The sequence below is a fragment of the Phaethon lepturus genome, unplaced genomic scaffold (assembly GCF_000687285.1).
Source record: "Phaethon lepturus isolate BGI_N335 unplaced genomic scaffold, ASM68728v1 scaffold12710, whole genome shotgun sequence".
Classification (NCBI taxonomy): domain Eukaryota; kingdom Metazoa; phylum Chordata; class Aves; order Phaethontiformes; family Phaethontidae; genus Phaethon; species Phaethon lepturus.
Window position 1 is genome coordinate 1 of NW_010514085.1, and position 14,854 is coordinate 14,854.

The following is a 14,854-nucleotide window of genomic DNA, read 5'->3' on the forward strand; positions in this document are numbered from 1 at the left end:
GCCTCTGCTGTTGCTCTGGCGTCGGCCTGCGCCGGTGTTGGCCTGCCAGCCCTCTGGCGCTTGTCACAGGAGCTGGAGAAGTCTGAGCTTGCCAAATAATGGGTTTGCTTCTGCGGTTTCAGCGCAGCTCTTGTATACTGCGCAAAACTCTGATCCACCTCAGAAGTGCCTACGTTTTCCTTGTAGAGTAGGGATTATATGCTGCTCATAGCTCTTAGTATAGGAACATTGCATTGAGCCTGTGGCTCTGCACTGAAGCTTTGCTCAAAGAATGGGTGCCCTTTCTCCACTGGGAGCAATTCTGCAAACGGGTGGTAATATAATAAGTTTCACTTGAAATTTAGCCTCTGCACAAAATCATTTGCTGACAAATGTCTCTATTGGAAAGATGGGCAAGCAGTCTTCTATATATCACTAAATACCTTTGACAGGTGTTGCATATTGCTCAGGATGGACTTCAGGAATAATAATGTGTTGAAATTAAAACATTGGGATGACAATTTGTCTTGAGCAGTAGATATCCCCATGAGATTAATTGATTTGAAGGTTTGTCTGTCTTTGCTGAAAGAATAAATAAGCTACATCTGCTTTAAGCAACTCTGTGATTTTTAGTTTAACTTGTTACTGTTTTAGAGTTTCCATTGCTTTTTTTTTAGGGTTTCCATGGTTTTTTTTCTTTTTCAGATAACACCGTGATATAAGACTTAATTATTGAACTGTATTTTCTGTAATGAAGTAGACAAGCAACATAGAAAAGTAGTAATTATTTGTAAGTAATGACATTACATTTATCTTTAGATGCATATTTGTTCTTTCTGATTAACCCAAAAAGTATTTGGTGGAAGCAAAGAAACAAATACTTGAATTTGTATAGACCTAAAGTCTGCTGGAGGATAAATCATGCCACTCACCTCAGAGTTTTTCATACAAGTGGACCTCGGTGTAAATGGGCCCGAAGCAGAACGTTTTGGTATGACAAATACATTTACAGCCATGACTTTTTATACTACAGAGTTTCTAAACTTTTAACTTCTTCCAAAGGATTTACGAAAGTGAACAATCGCATGTCACGAATTAAGAATACTATAGAATCTGTTTCAAAGGCAGTGTCTGGCACTCACAGTGAACTGGTTTCAAGGATAGCTCGATTAAAGTCACACTCGGATACTCTGGGAAAAGCAAATAAAAGTAACGTAGATGCAAATAACATCAATGCAAATCTAGAAAATGATAAACAAGTCACAGATGCCAGAACTCAGGAGGATTGCAACAGAGGCCCAGCTGCAAAGAAATCCACTTGTGCAAATGGAAACTTGGAGTCTATGTTAGTAAGTTCAAGTGGCAGTAATCAAGATACTCCAGAAGATTCAGCATCTATTAAAAACCACCTTTTTCATATAAGCTACTTTTCTACAAACTTTGGAGAGACTTACAACTTTGTAGCTGATCATATCAACTGGTACTTCAATAATAATTCTGTTATGGATCAAGAGAAAAAAAGGAATGCTTTACTACAGGACTCTAAAAGTGAAGAAAGGAATAAGCTTGATTCATCAGAAAATGCTGTAATGAGTGGAGAAAAGACAGTGGATTCAGCAGCTGACGCAGAGACTCTGGGTGCTGAAAAGACAGATAGTGCTCTTCCAGTTTCCACTAAAAAAAGCATTGCAAACTTTCTTTCATATCCCAGTAACAGTGTACAAGCTTTTGTAGACAGTTACATTGGTGGGTTAGTTCCCAAGTTAAGATCTGATACAAAAGTTGTTTCACAAGAAAAGAGTAAACGGCCAGAACAAGAAGTGTCTGAGAAAGATGAGGAGGACAAAGCACAAGAGGCTAAGACCGCAGAAGAGCGAGAAAAGCATCTGTCTCTTCAGAGAGAAAAGGCAAGTCTTTGTTTAGTGTTATTTCTTTATATATTATTTCTGTGTATATGTGTATTTTATACAAATGTATATATACACTACACACACGTGTATAGACCTATATGTAAACTTACATATATATACATACATATATGCTTACACAAATAGGTATATACTTATGTATGCAGTTATGCACATACAAATACATATATATGTACACATTTATAGATGCATGTACATATAAATACATATGTCCTTATATAAATATATATGTATGCACACGTACAAAAATGATATAAGCTTATACATACTATGTGTGTGCTATGTAAACTTATTTATATGTACTTTTAAGTTTATATATGTATGTATACATATATAAAAATGTGTATATACTTTTTATGTAAGTACATATATGTAAATTTATATATAGTGTATATATGTATATACACATACATGTGTATCATATATACATATATTTAGTTCTTAGCGAGAGAGTACATAAATGTAGGTAGATGTGATTGCTTTTTTTTTGTTGTAGTTATAGCGGTCTTATGCTCCTTCATGGTTCAAATGCTGTGATTTCAAAGTTGCCCTGAAAATACATCTGAGTACGTACGTGTTTGTTTGGTGTATTGTTGCTGTGAGCCGCCTTTATTTTTCTAGTAAACAAAGAATCAAAACATTGCCTGTTTAAGTTGAAGCAATGCTTACTTGGAGCTTGTAGCAGATCTCTAGTACAACATGCTGTCCATTACTTCTGAGAAATCTTAAAATAACGGTTGGAATTAGTCTTGATGAATTCTACACATTTCTTAGAGTAGTTTTATGTTATCTGTATAACTTTTTATTTTTTAGATTATTGCAAGAGTGAGTATTGATAACAGGACTCGAGCTTTAGTCCAAGCCCTCCGAAGATCCTCTAATCGAAGAATCTGTATCAGCAGGGTTGAAGAACTGACTTATCATCTTTTAGAATTTCCAGAGAGCAGAGGAGTTGCAATTAAGGTACAAATAGTCTTTATGCTTGGACAAAAAAATAAATGTGACAGGTGAATAGAACAACATAAAACTTTCCTCTATGCTTTTGTGGACTAGTCGTATTTTCTTTTTGTAAAGATTACAATGTGAATGTCTCTTATTATAGCTATTTTTTCAGCTGGTTCAAGCAGATTTGTGTGCAAACTATCAGTAGTTTAGCTAAAGGCTCTTAAGATGTCAGTGTTTAATTTAGAAGCATACAACATTGTCATGTGGATAGATAGTATAGCTTATTCTAGTGGTAGCCGAAGGTCGTACACTGTGTCCTCTGTCGCAATTGACCAGATGGGAATGTACAGTACAGTTGATCTGCATATGCACAACAGTTTTTATGCTTGTTTGCACGCTTCCTTCAAAGAGCAGTGACAAGAGTGGACTATAGCCATCAAATAAATTCATGTAATCTAGCCCTACTCATTCTCTTTCCTGCAGTGAGAGGACAGGTGTGTGGTAGACTATTTTAGCAGTACTAGCCAAACCACAGCATTTGTCAGTCTCGTGCCTTTTTCCACAAGATGTGACAGAGTTGTGACAGAGATTGTAGAATTGCTGGGAAAGAGATCTTTGGGAATGGAGTGCAGGCCAGATGAATCATCCAGGCAGGGTACAGGTCAGGCATGCACACGAGTAGATGTTAATTATTTTATTATGAAAGAGTACATTCACTACTCCCATTTTGATTATAATACTCTATATCTTTGTGATAATAATTGTACATTAAAAATTACTCAGTGTGAGGAAGAATTTTAACTTCTGTTTTGTTTTAATATTAGTGTACTTAGAAGTCATTTCCTGTTTTGAAGCACTGTGATACTTGGCAAAATCTGGGCTTTTAGCTATACTTGGTGTGCTTCACACTTGAGTTTATATTTGGCCAATGTGACATTAAAGTCTATAAAACTAAACTGCTGGTAAATAGAGCTTTTCTAGCTATTTGAAAGATTTACTTTCCACCTCGATTGCTTAATTCTCATAGGCAGTTACTTTAGCAATGAGGGATATATGACATAATATTGGAATCCTTTCTTTCCCCTGTTAGAAAAAGACATGGGTAAATGCAGATTTAAAGAAGTTTTCCTCTGAGTTTAACTAATATATTACTTTTATACTTATATGCCAAACTAGTAAATTTAAGCATGGATTCCTTTGGTATAAACATACAGTTAGAATGAAATATCTTTGCATTTATCAATAGGAAAAATTAATCCCATGCCTACTGCGACTGAGACAGGCAAGTGACGAAAGTCTTCAGGCTGCTGTTAGAGAGACTTTAGCTATCATTGGATATACAGACCCTGTGAAAGGCTGGGGAATTCGAGTCCTCACTATTGATGGAGGAGGAACAAGGTAAAACCTTTGTGTTTTTATATCCTTGTAGCCTTTTTCATACTTTTTCAGGTCTCTCTGATAAGCTTATGCCCAAAGATGCAATTTATGATTTACAGTTCTGTTACCTATCACTGGGATAGTAAAATGTATTATTTTTATATGCATCTGTGCTTAAATTTCCATGCATTACTAGTTCTGTGACACTGAAATGAATATTTAAAGTTGACTACACACTTAAGTGCTTGGATTGGCTCTTTCTCCTTCTGGAAGTAAATGAAATGGTTATTTGAGTTAGTCTGCTCACAAGTCTAATCTCAAAAATACAAAGTTCTTGTGAAATGCTGGAAGTAGTTTATACTCTTGTGATTGTATTGACTTAGTAATATAAAAAATGTTCTTGAACTTGTCTGGAGGGTGATCTGCTTTAGCAGGACTGGTCTCATATGAAAGAATGAATAGGCTAGTGGTGAAAGCTACTCTAGCCATGCTGTTGATTTATATTTCCTCTACAATGAACACTTTTAATTTATCCACCACATGTCCTTAGTTACGTGTGCTCTAGTTCTGCATGAATTTCTGCACCTACCACAATTTGTAAAGAGTAGTAGCAGAAGCATGTTCATTAAATTTGAAGTCTGATGTTTACTAGAAGACGTGTTTTCACACATATCTGAAAGAATCTTGTTGGCAAATCTTCCCTGATTTGCAGATCTTTATTGTTAGAAAGTGAAGTATGAAGTCACTGCAGAAATGCCATTTCATGAATGTTTTGTTTCCTCATAGTATTTCTTTACTTGCATCAAAACCAGTTGTCTTCAATAAGGAGTAAGTGTATGTCACAACTTCAACGTTGTGTTTCCAAAAGTTCATTGTAAACCATAAAGATCTTACAAACTAGAAAGAAGGATGCTATATGTATAGTTTAAGTGTGGTAATTTTTCTGCTGGATTTCTAGGGGAGTGATATTAGAAGACACCTTATTTTCAGAAAGCGGTATCTACATCTATAACACTAAATGAAACAAGTCCAGAGAAATGAGCCTGAGTACTGACTGGCTGTTGTGCCTCTTACTCAGTTGTGTTCATCTGCTTATAGTTTTGGACTGGGTTGACTACTGCTCTTCAGCACAAGCCAGGACAGATTTGGTGGCAGCATTCAGGAGGTGCCATTCTCAGTAGATTGTGTTGGCAAGATGGTACTTGGTTTGGTGCTCCTTTTGCCATACACAGCTCTCTAGCTCTAGCCCAGCAAAGTTAGCGCCTTTGCATGCCAGGTACTCTGTTTCATGCTATAGAAGCACAGGTCTGATGATCTGGAATGCATCTCTCCTGTCATTTCAGTCACATTGAATTGAGGCAAAAAAACACAGACGGAAAAATACTATGTCCCAAGTGGCATTATATAGCCCTGCTAAGGTCAAACTTTAAGTGCTGTGTGGTGTGGGTGCAGCTAAAATCTGTCCTGAGTCTACATCTACAGAAGATTATCCGTGAGCCTTTTCTATAGAACAGTATGGGTATAAAAAATATGGCTGTAGCTGTTGAGTACTATTTTTGGTATGCCTGAGTATGTAGTTTATATTTAGTATTCATCATTCCATTTTAATTGTGTTCTGCTACTCTTTCATTCCCTGAAATATTCAGGATTCTTAGTGTTGTAATTATTAAATTATAATTAAGCTCACCTTTTCTTAATTATAACTAATTAGAGCTATGTAAACTAAAACTTCCATTGTGTATGAAGGGGATTTTTTGTGTTTCAGGGGTTTAGTTGCACTTCAGACTCTACGGAAACTAGAAGAACTAACTGGAAAGCCGGTTCATCAACTTTTTGACTACATTTGTGGTGTAAGCACAGGTAATTGTTAAGCCACAAGTTGGTATTTTGCTATGAATATAGTAAAAGAACATCTGAGGATAAATGTAGATTTTGCAGAACTTGCTGGTTTCAGACTTTGAGTGTAAAGTGGGAAAGTACAGGTGTGATTTCTAAAAGCTTTCTTTTTCTTCTGAATAAGAACTTTGCATGATTCATTGTTGCTTCTAATTCAAACTGATTTGTCATTTGTTTTTTAATGAATGTGAAACCTTCCTTTTGCACAGATACAGGTATCTCAGATGTTTATGGAGCTTTAAAGACAACTAAGGTAATGCCCCTCAGGGACTGATACTGGGCTGGTAGTGTTTCCTGTCTTTAGGAGTGACCTGCACAGCAGGACAGAGTGTGCCTGTAGCAAGATCTTGGATGATACTAAATTAGAGGGAGTCGTCAGTACAGTGATGCTCTCTGTTCAGGTTGGCCTGTACAGGCTGGAGAAATGGCTTCACAAGAACCACGTAAGGTTCAGTAAACCTGAGTATCAAGCTTTATGTCTGAGGTAGGCTGACTGGCTAGAAATCATCTTTGCAGAAAAAGACTTGATCCTGTTGGAATAAGTTGAACATGAATCATCAGTGTACCCTTGCAGCAAAGAAAGCTGACCAGATATTGGCTTGTGTGGACAAGAATGTACCCAACAGATTAAGGGTCTGTGTTTGGCCGCTGTACGTCTAGTTTTGGAATCCTCAATAAACTTGGACTCCTCAATAAACCCTTAATCTGTTGGGTATGTTCTTGTACGTACTGAGTGAGTCTGTCAGAGGGTCAAGCAGATGGTCAGGGGACTGGAGGTCATGACATACAGGGAGAGAGTGCAAGAAATGGGTTTATTCAGCCTTAGGAAGAGGAGGCTTTATTGCTGTTCCAACTAATGGAAAAATACAGAGCAGATGGAGCTAGACTCTTCTTGAAGGTGCACAGTGGTCAGAGAAAAGCCAACAGAGACAGCCTGGAATATGGGAAGTTACAATTAGGTATAAGGAATCATGTTTTCCCTTGCAAGCATGGTCAGACACTGAAGGGAGTTGCCTGCGCAGGCTGTGGAATCTCCATCCTTGGCGATATTCAAAACTTGGCTGAACCAATCCTGAGTAACCTGTTCTAATTGAACCTGTTTGAACAGGAGGTTGGACTAGATGACCTCTAGAGGTCCCTCCCAGCCTTAATTACTTTGTGACTTGATGATAAATTACTCATCCCTACAAAGTAGGAGACACTAAAGTGTAAGTTTCTTCTTAAGACAGTCATCTCTTTTGGAAATTATGCTAGACCAGTAGCAGCATAGTGCTGATGTCTAGCATAAGAGGTATGGTGTAGTTCAATTGCTCAGTTTCCTTTAGAAACCCACATTCTTTAGTTTTCTTTCACTATACTTATCGTCCATACAGTTTAATTCAGAAATGACATTAAATGCAGATCATCCTGAGTAGATACGTTTGTGTTTTCAGAGATTTGCTTAGTAGGCTCAAAATAGTAGAGAAGAGGAGAATGTTCAGGTCTACCAGACAGAATTTCTTGTAGGTACAATTTAGTTCCCTGCTTTACATTTTTAATAGTCTTTGGAAAAAAACCCTTTGTTAATTAGTTAGTGATGACGCCAAGCTGAGTGGTGCGGTTGACATGCCTGAGGGATGGAATGCGGTCCAGAGGGACCTCAACAAGCTCAAGGAATCGGCCTATCTGAACTTCATGAGGTTCAACAAGGACAAGTGCGGGGTCCTGCACCTGGGTCAGGGCAACCCCTGGTATTGGTACAGGCTGGAGGATGAAGGGATTGAGGGCAGCCCTGCTGAGAAGGACTTGGGGGTACTGGGGGATGAGAAGCTGGCCTTTAGCCAGCTATGTTGCGCTTACAGCCCAGAAGGCCAACTGTATCGGGGGCTGCATCCAAAGCAGCGTGGCCAGCAGGTCGAGGCAGGTGATTCTGCCCCTCTACTCCGCTCTGGGAGACCCCGCCTGGAGTCTGCATCCAGCTCTGGAGCCCTCAGCACAGGAAAGACATGGACCTGTTGGAGCAGGTCCAGAGGAGGCCACAAAAATGATCTGAGGGATGGAACACCTCTCCTATGAAGAAAGGCTGAGAGAGTTGGGGTTGTTTAGCCTGGAGAAGAGAAGGCTGTGGGGAGACCTTATTGCAGCCTTCCAGTACTTAAAGGGGGCTTAGAAGAAAGATGGAGACAGACTTTTTAGCAGGGCCTGTTGCTTTAGGGGTAATGGTTTTAAACTAAAAGAGGGCAGATTCAGACTAGATCTAAGGAAGACATTTTTGACAATGAATGTGGTGAAACACTGGCACAGGTTGCCCAGAGAGGTGGTTGGTGCCCCATCCCTGGCAATGTTCCAGGACAGGTTGGACGGGGCTCTGAGCAACCTGATCTAGTTGAAGATGTCCCTGCTCGTTGCAGAGGGGTTGATGACCTTAAAAGGTCCCTTCCAACTTAAGCTATGCTATGATTCTATGAATTTAGCAGTAAGTGGCTGTTTGTGTGGAATACAGTTTTTTCTAACAAAACGCTTCTCTAATGTCTCCTTCAATCATCATAAGGATATTTTATCTTTGATAGAGAAGCCTGGTGTTCTTAATTCAGTCCCACTACTCTGACTAACTTTATTCTTTGCCAGATTTTGGGTTTTGTAACTCCTAGTAAGTACTTAATGTGTTCTTTTAAGCTTTGTTTACACTACCAAGGTTTTGTCTGCAGTAGTCCAGCTTGCAATAATAGGTGACAAGATGTGGCTGGGAGCGGTTGTACATATCTGTCAGCGTGTGCTAGCGGTGTGCTTAGCGTTTCAGGTTGTGCTGATGTGTATGCCAATGGGATTTGCAGAAGCTTGCAGCTGGATGAATTATGGTTACAAGGGTGATAAATGATAGGAGAAGGATGCCTCTTGTGCATTACCGTTGTTCTTTTCTGCTGTGCTTTTTCTCTCTCTTAATATCGTTTAGCTGGTTTGCCTTTGAGGTTTAGAAATAATCAGTTTGCGGTGAATTCAGCATCACAGAGTCTGTCTCTGTAGCTAGCTTCCCTGTACTTCTGTTCAGTGGTCGTCATAGGGTCTAAATGGAGGCAGTCACAGAGGAAGATCAGTGTAATGATGCTGTAACAGGCCCTGTGTACTTAGCTCACCTCCCTATTGCTGAGCACAGTATCTGGGCACGGAAGCACCAAAAAATCTGCAAGTCCATGTAACGCAGTGATGGCCACTAAACTTTTTTTATGGGGAACCAAGTTAATATGAATACTGTACTGAGTTTGTGCCTTTCTGTGAAAAAATCCGAAGATAAAAGCAAGGCAGTTAAGAGGAGGAAGTACCATTGCACCATGAACTGAGCTGCTGGGAATTCTGTAAATGAGAGTGATTGTCAGTGTTCTCCAGAGTATGACATGCTTTTATAGATGCGTAGAGCATTTAACCCCCTGAGGACAACTTATCTGCAGGTATGCTGTGGATGTTCACTTCTCATGTAGTCTCCCAATACATCAAAGGTACTTCTCAGTAGCGGTGCACTTACAATTCAGTCAGAGCAGTTTATAACATCAAGAGTATGTGATCAGGCAAAATGCATGCTACCACATTTTCAAATGTGCTGGCTGGCTCCAAGAATTTTAAAAATACAGTTTTTTCCTAAATTTCTATATTGATCTAGTAATAAGTGGCATTCAGATGCATCATATGAGGGGTTCAGGCATTGACATACTGTGATCACAGGTTCTCTAAGCATATTGTTTTCCAGTGCATTTTAATACAGAGACATCTGAATTGTACTGGTCTCTTTGATCACATGATCCTCATGTATGTGACAATTGCCTAAGGACTTCACGTAAGGATATTCTTCCAAAATATTCCTCCCAAGTTGTTAAGAACAGCATAGAGCTAGTGCCCCCATGTATTGTCCCAGCCTTCAGTGATTTGCAGATGAGGAGCCTCCTTAAACAAAGCTGGCATCTCTCAGTGTTGCTGGGCTTTTTTTTTCCCCAGATGTCTTTCCAGTTTTGAAATGCATTTCTGAAGACCTTTCTGACGGAAGAAGTATTTTTACAGGAGAACACATGAATAAGTGAAGTCATTGTATTATAGAGCTGAAAGCGTCCTTAAGAGGTTATCTCACTTCCCAAGGGAAGAATCAACTGTGTGTGTCTCACTATTGACAATTTTCTAAGATTTTTGAATCATGTCAGACCTCTTCAGAAAATCTGTGCTAGTGCTCCACTGGCTTTACGTTTGTGACAAAAAAGTCCAAATGTCTAACATGGAACTTCCTGTTGCAGTTCAAACTTGTTTCCTCTTGTCCTGACTCCCCAGGAACATGAATAACAGATTCTTTCTTTTCTCTCTGCAGCAACCTTCTGTGCTTTTAAGGACTTTTGTCATAGCCTGTTTACTCAGGCTTTCTTTACAGACTTATTTTTTTGACCCGTGATTGTTTTTTGGGGCTTTTTTTGTCTGGTTTTTCTTTTTCTTCAATTAGTCCACATCTTTTTTGAAGAATGTCATTCAGGTCCAGATATAGCACTTCAGCTGGAGTCTTACTAGTACTGAATAAGGAAGGAATACTCTTGTCTTTCAGGTTCTGTTCTTGCATATCTTGTGTGTTCCTAGCCAACTGTATCCCTGTGGTCTTCAAGATATGGTCCCTGGCCTCCCAGGTTTTACTTAGGTGTTTTTTTCCCCTGAAGTGTTGGCCTTCAAGACTGAGATGGTTGCTGGAGGGCTGGAGTCTGATACAGACCAGGATGTGATGAAAGCATCAGAAACTTCTTCACTGGACCATCTTATAGAGCCTGCACTATATCTTTGATTTTTGACCTTACTCTCCTGTGAGTGTCTTGCTGATGAAACCATCCAGCAGGTTTCAGCAAAGACCTTTAATGTATACCTTGACTCTTGATATGATCTATTGCCACTTGTGTGCTGATGCAGACTGCAGTTTTTGGCGCTGTTTCTCAGGAGGTGAAGTGAAAATGAGTCAGCATTCGGTATGAATTTTGACCCTTTAGCTTTGAAACTGTTCACCAAAATAGCAAGCGCATGATATTATAGCATTGGTGCTGGAGAGTTAATAGGAAAAGAAGGTAGCAGAGGTTTTGCATGATTCAGGAAAAAGGTGTTTCTCTGCTGCTAGGTGGTTTAGCCTGTGTTGAATACAGGCCTTTGGTGATGTGGCATCCGAGTAAGCTTCTCCTGATGCAACTTTGATGTGCCAAGTAGGCCCAGGTTATATTAAGCACGTGTGCCACATTTTAAAAAATTGAGACCATCAGTCGTCTGACACTCAGCTATTATGGTGGTGGGGTTTGTGAGGGCAAAAGAAGCTTGGATTTCACGTTTCCTTTAACGCTATCTGTAACTTTCTTTATGTAGTTCTTTCTGCATGTTTTATTCTTAACTCTGTTTCAAGAATTTACTCTTTATTCAAACCTGTTGCATTCATTTCCAAATTGGAAAAATCATGTGACCTCATTATTCCTTATGCTTAATTACATGGCATTCCAGTATTACAGTTGCATGTCCTCACAGTATTGCACAATTAGGTTTAAAGGCTGTACATGTCACTTTCAGCTTAATGTATCTAAGAATTGTAGTGATGCCTTAGTTTTATTTTTCCACAGTCTTTTTGATGGTGTTCTGTAGCTATGCTTTTTGGATACTGTTGTTTTGTTCCTGCAAGGGTAGGTCATAATTTTTTTAGGCACACACTAGATGGCAGTATGGATGAATGACTAATTATCAGTCATCGCAACCAAATGTATTCCAAACCAGTCAAAACTGCCTGCTTTTTACAGAGTTTTCCTAGAATTTTTCTCTACTGACTCAGAGATTGCCAGATATCAAGTAATACTCCAAATACATTTTTAATACCACAGCATAGATTTCTCTTACTCATTGCTCTTTCCAAATAAAGCAGTGGATTTAGTTTGCTTTCTGCCATATACATGTTTGCAGGGATGAAATCTGCAAAACGAAATAATGTCATTTCTCAATTTCTCATAGTTCTGTTTTTGAAGGTAGATTCCTCCTATCTTGTATATGTTCATTTAAAACATAGTTTGTGATTCTTGAACAGGAGTTTAGTGATATAAATGTCAACTGATCGTTCCTTTTCAAGATAGATATTCTGCTAACCTATGAACTACATTAAATGGTAATCCATCTGTAAATCTTACTCCAGGCTATATTTTACATGTTGATATATTTCTTTTTCAGGAGCTATATTAGCCTTTATGTTGGGGTTGTTCCATATTCCTCTGGATGATTGTGAAGAGCTGTATCGCAAGTTAGGATCAGATGTTTTTAAGCAGAATGTCATTGTTGGAACAGTCAAAATGGGCTGGAGCCACGCCTTTTATGACAGTGATATCTGGGAAAAAATGCTCAAGTAAGTAAAAAAAAAAAAGTCAGGTGAAAGATAATTTACTAATATGATGTTTGAGAGCCTTCAGTTTTGTTATTGTTTCACTGGTAAGCAAATTCTTAAAACAACTAGGAAGGATTAGCATATACTCTCATTCTTTTGAAATAGATGTTTTCATATTTACCAAAACATTGAAAGCCTTTAATGTAATGGTTTCTGTTTCTGGGGAATAAAGTAAGCTCTAGCACACTGATTTCTGATTATATTCCTGTATGCTTGCCAGCTCTGCTTGATCTGACTCATTATAGATTTGCTACAAATTTTGCTAGCCACCTGCTGTTCCTTTTTTTTTATAGGAGACATGGTGAGAAATGAAATAATATGTTGTAGTAGAGATTTTTAATTTCAGCTGCTCTCCTGAGGGGTTTTGCCCGTTGCCCCTTTCTTTGGAAAGGGAAATGAGCTGTAAGGATTGCAATGCAAAAATATGTGCTGTGTCAAAGTTGCCAATGAAATGGTATTTGTTGATAGGTATGTATACAAAGTGCATTAATGGATATTCAGGAGAAGTCACTGGAAGAAATTATTAATATTCATTGCAAGTTTATTACTTATTCATCTGCGTATGTATTGAGAGTTCCGTTTTTAGCAAACTAATGTCATAGTTTCCCAAGCAGTGTCAACTGGCGCTGCTACTGAAACAACCTTCTCTGAGAGCAAATGTAAAATCATAAAGAGCTTCTTTGGGTGAGCAATGACAAGTTCCTTTGGGAACATGGTTAATGTGATTTATGGGATTGAAAGAGTTTCTTCTAGACATTATAGTGGGAATACCTGTGCTGCCTGAGTTTTAAGCTTCTCACCTCTTTGCTGAAGTGGAGAAAGAGGCTTCCAAGCACTTTTTCTCTGTGATCTTACACATTTTTAGGAATAAATGTGTTTATCAAATGAATATAATGAGTTTTTCTTCTCAGATATCTAGAGTACCTCTTTTTTCAGAAAAGATATTTTTATCTGCCTTCCTTCTTTTCCTCCCCTGCCCAACTGAAAGACGTCTTAGGAAAATCAAAATTACCTTGTGTGAAATTATTTTATATGCCTTTAATTAAAATGCTATTATTCTTTGCAGCTACATGTAACACGAGGGAGGTAAAGCACTCCTGTACAATGGACAGAAGCCAGGCAATTATTATGTTATCCATAGATTAAATTAAAACCTAAATTTACTGATAAACAAATGACTTTTTGTCGACCTAATTCTGCAGTGTTGAAGGGAGATGACATGCCTACACAATGTTTTATTGAAAAAGTAGGGATTTCTGCAGGCTTCCTTGTGATGTGGAAGCCTAGAACTAAAAAGGGAATGGAGAGGTTATATAGCATATCTTTATAGCAATAAGAAGGTCAGGTCTAACTTTCAGTCGTTGCATGGGAAAACTGCTTTATGTTCTGTTTTAAATTTAAAAGACTTACTTGTGCTGGATGTGTTTTTGTTGTTTAAATGGTAGTAGACTTGTCAGCCTTGCTTGAAATAGAGTGTCTGTCTACACTATACAGGCATGCAATGTACTTTTAGCCTTACCACAATATTGATGGTATTATTTTCTGTCTGAAAGTATTCTTGCTGAAAATCATAGAATCCTAGAATCTTTGGGTTGGAAGAGACCTTTTAAGGTCATCCAGTCCAACCCCTCTGCAGTGAGCAGGGACATCTTCAACTAGATCAGGTTGCTCAGAGCCCCTGGAACGTTGCCAGGGATGGGGCACCAACCACCTCTCTGGGCGACCTGTGCCAGTGTTTCACCACCCTCATTGTCAAAAATTTCTTCCTTAGGTCTAGTTTAAATCTGCCCTCTTTTAGTTTAAAACCATTACCTCTTGTCCTGTTGCAGCAGGCCCTGCTAAAAACTCTGTCCCCATCTTTCTTATAAGCCCCCTTCAAGTACTGGAAGGCTGCAACAAGATCTCCCTGGAATCTTCTCATCTCTAGGCTGAACAACCCCAACTCTTTCAGCCTTTCTTAGAGGAGAGGTGTTCCATCCCTCAGATCATTCTGTGGCCTCCTCTGGACCCGCTCCAACAGGCCCATGTCTTTCCTGTGCTGAGGGCTCCAGAGGTGGACACAGGACTCCAGGTGGGGTCTCTGCAGAGCGGAGTAGAGGGGCAGAATCGCCTCCCTCGACCTGTTGGCCACACTGCTCTGGATGCAGCCCAGGACCTGGTTGGCCTTCTGGGCTGTGAGTGCACATTTCTGGCTCATGTCCAGCTTTTCATCCACTAATACCCCAAAAATAATTAAGCTAATGTTGCATTAGGCTAATTTTGCATGCATTAATGAGGCATATGACAACCAAGTTTGGTTAACTAACTTTTTGTTTGGAGTGGTGTA

The 14,854-nt window shown here is 39.0% G+C and overlaps 1 protein-coding gene across 1 annotated transcript in view; it reads left to right on the forward strand.

Moving 5' to 3' along the window:
* Positions 1-687: 687 nt before the first annotated feature.
* Positions 688-14,854, forward strand: part of PNPLA8 (patatin-like phospholipase domain containing 8) — a gene marked incomplete at its 3' end in the record, with an annotated part of 39,207 nt that continues 25,040 nt past the window's right edge. The window contains exons 1-5 of the mRNA XM_010292000.1: positions 688-1,886; positions 2,721-2,870; positions 4,099-4,250; positions 5,995-6,089; positions 12,318-12,489. Of these exons, the coding sequence (XP_010290302.1) occupies positions 777-1,886; positions 2,721-2,870; positions 4,099-4,250; positions 5,995-6,089; positions 12,318-12,489 (1,679 nt within the window). The remainder of the gene's footprint in view (positions 1,887-2,720; positions 2,871-4,098; positions 4,251-5,994; positions 6,090-12,317; positions 12,490-14,854) is intronic.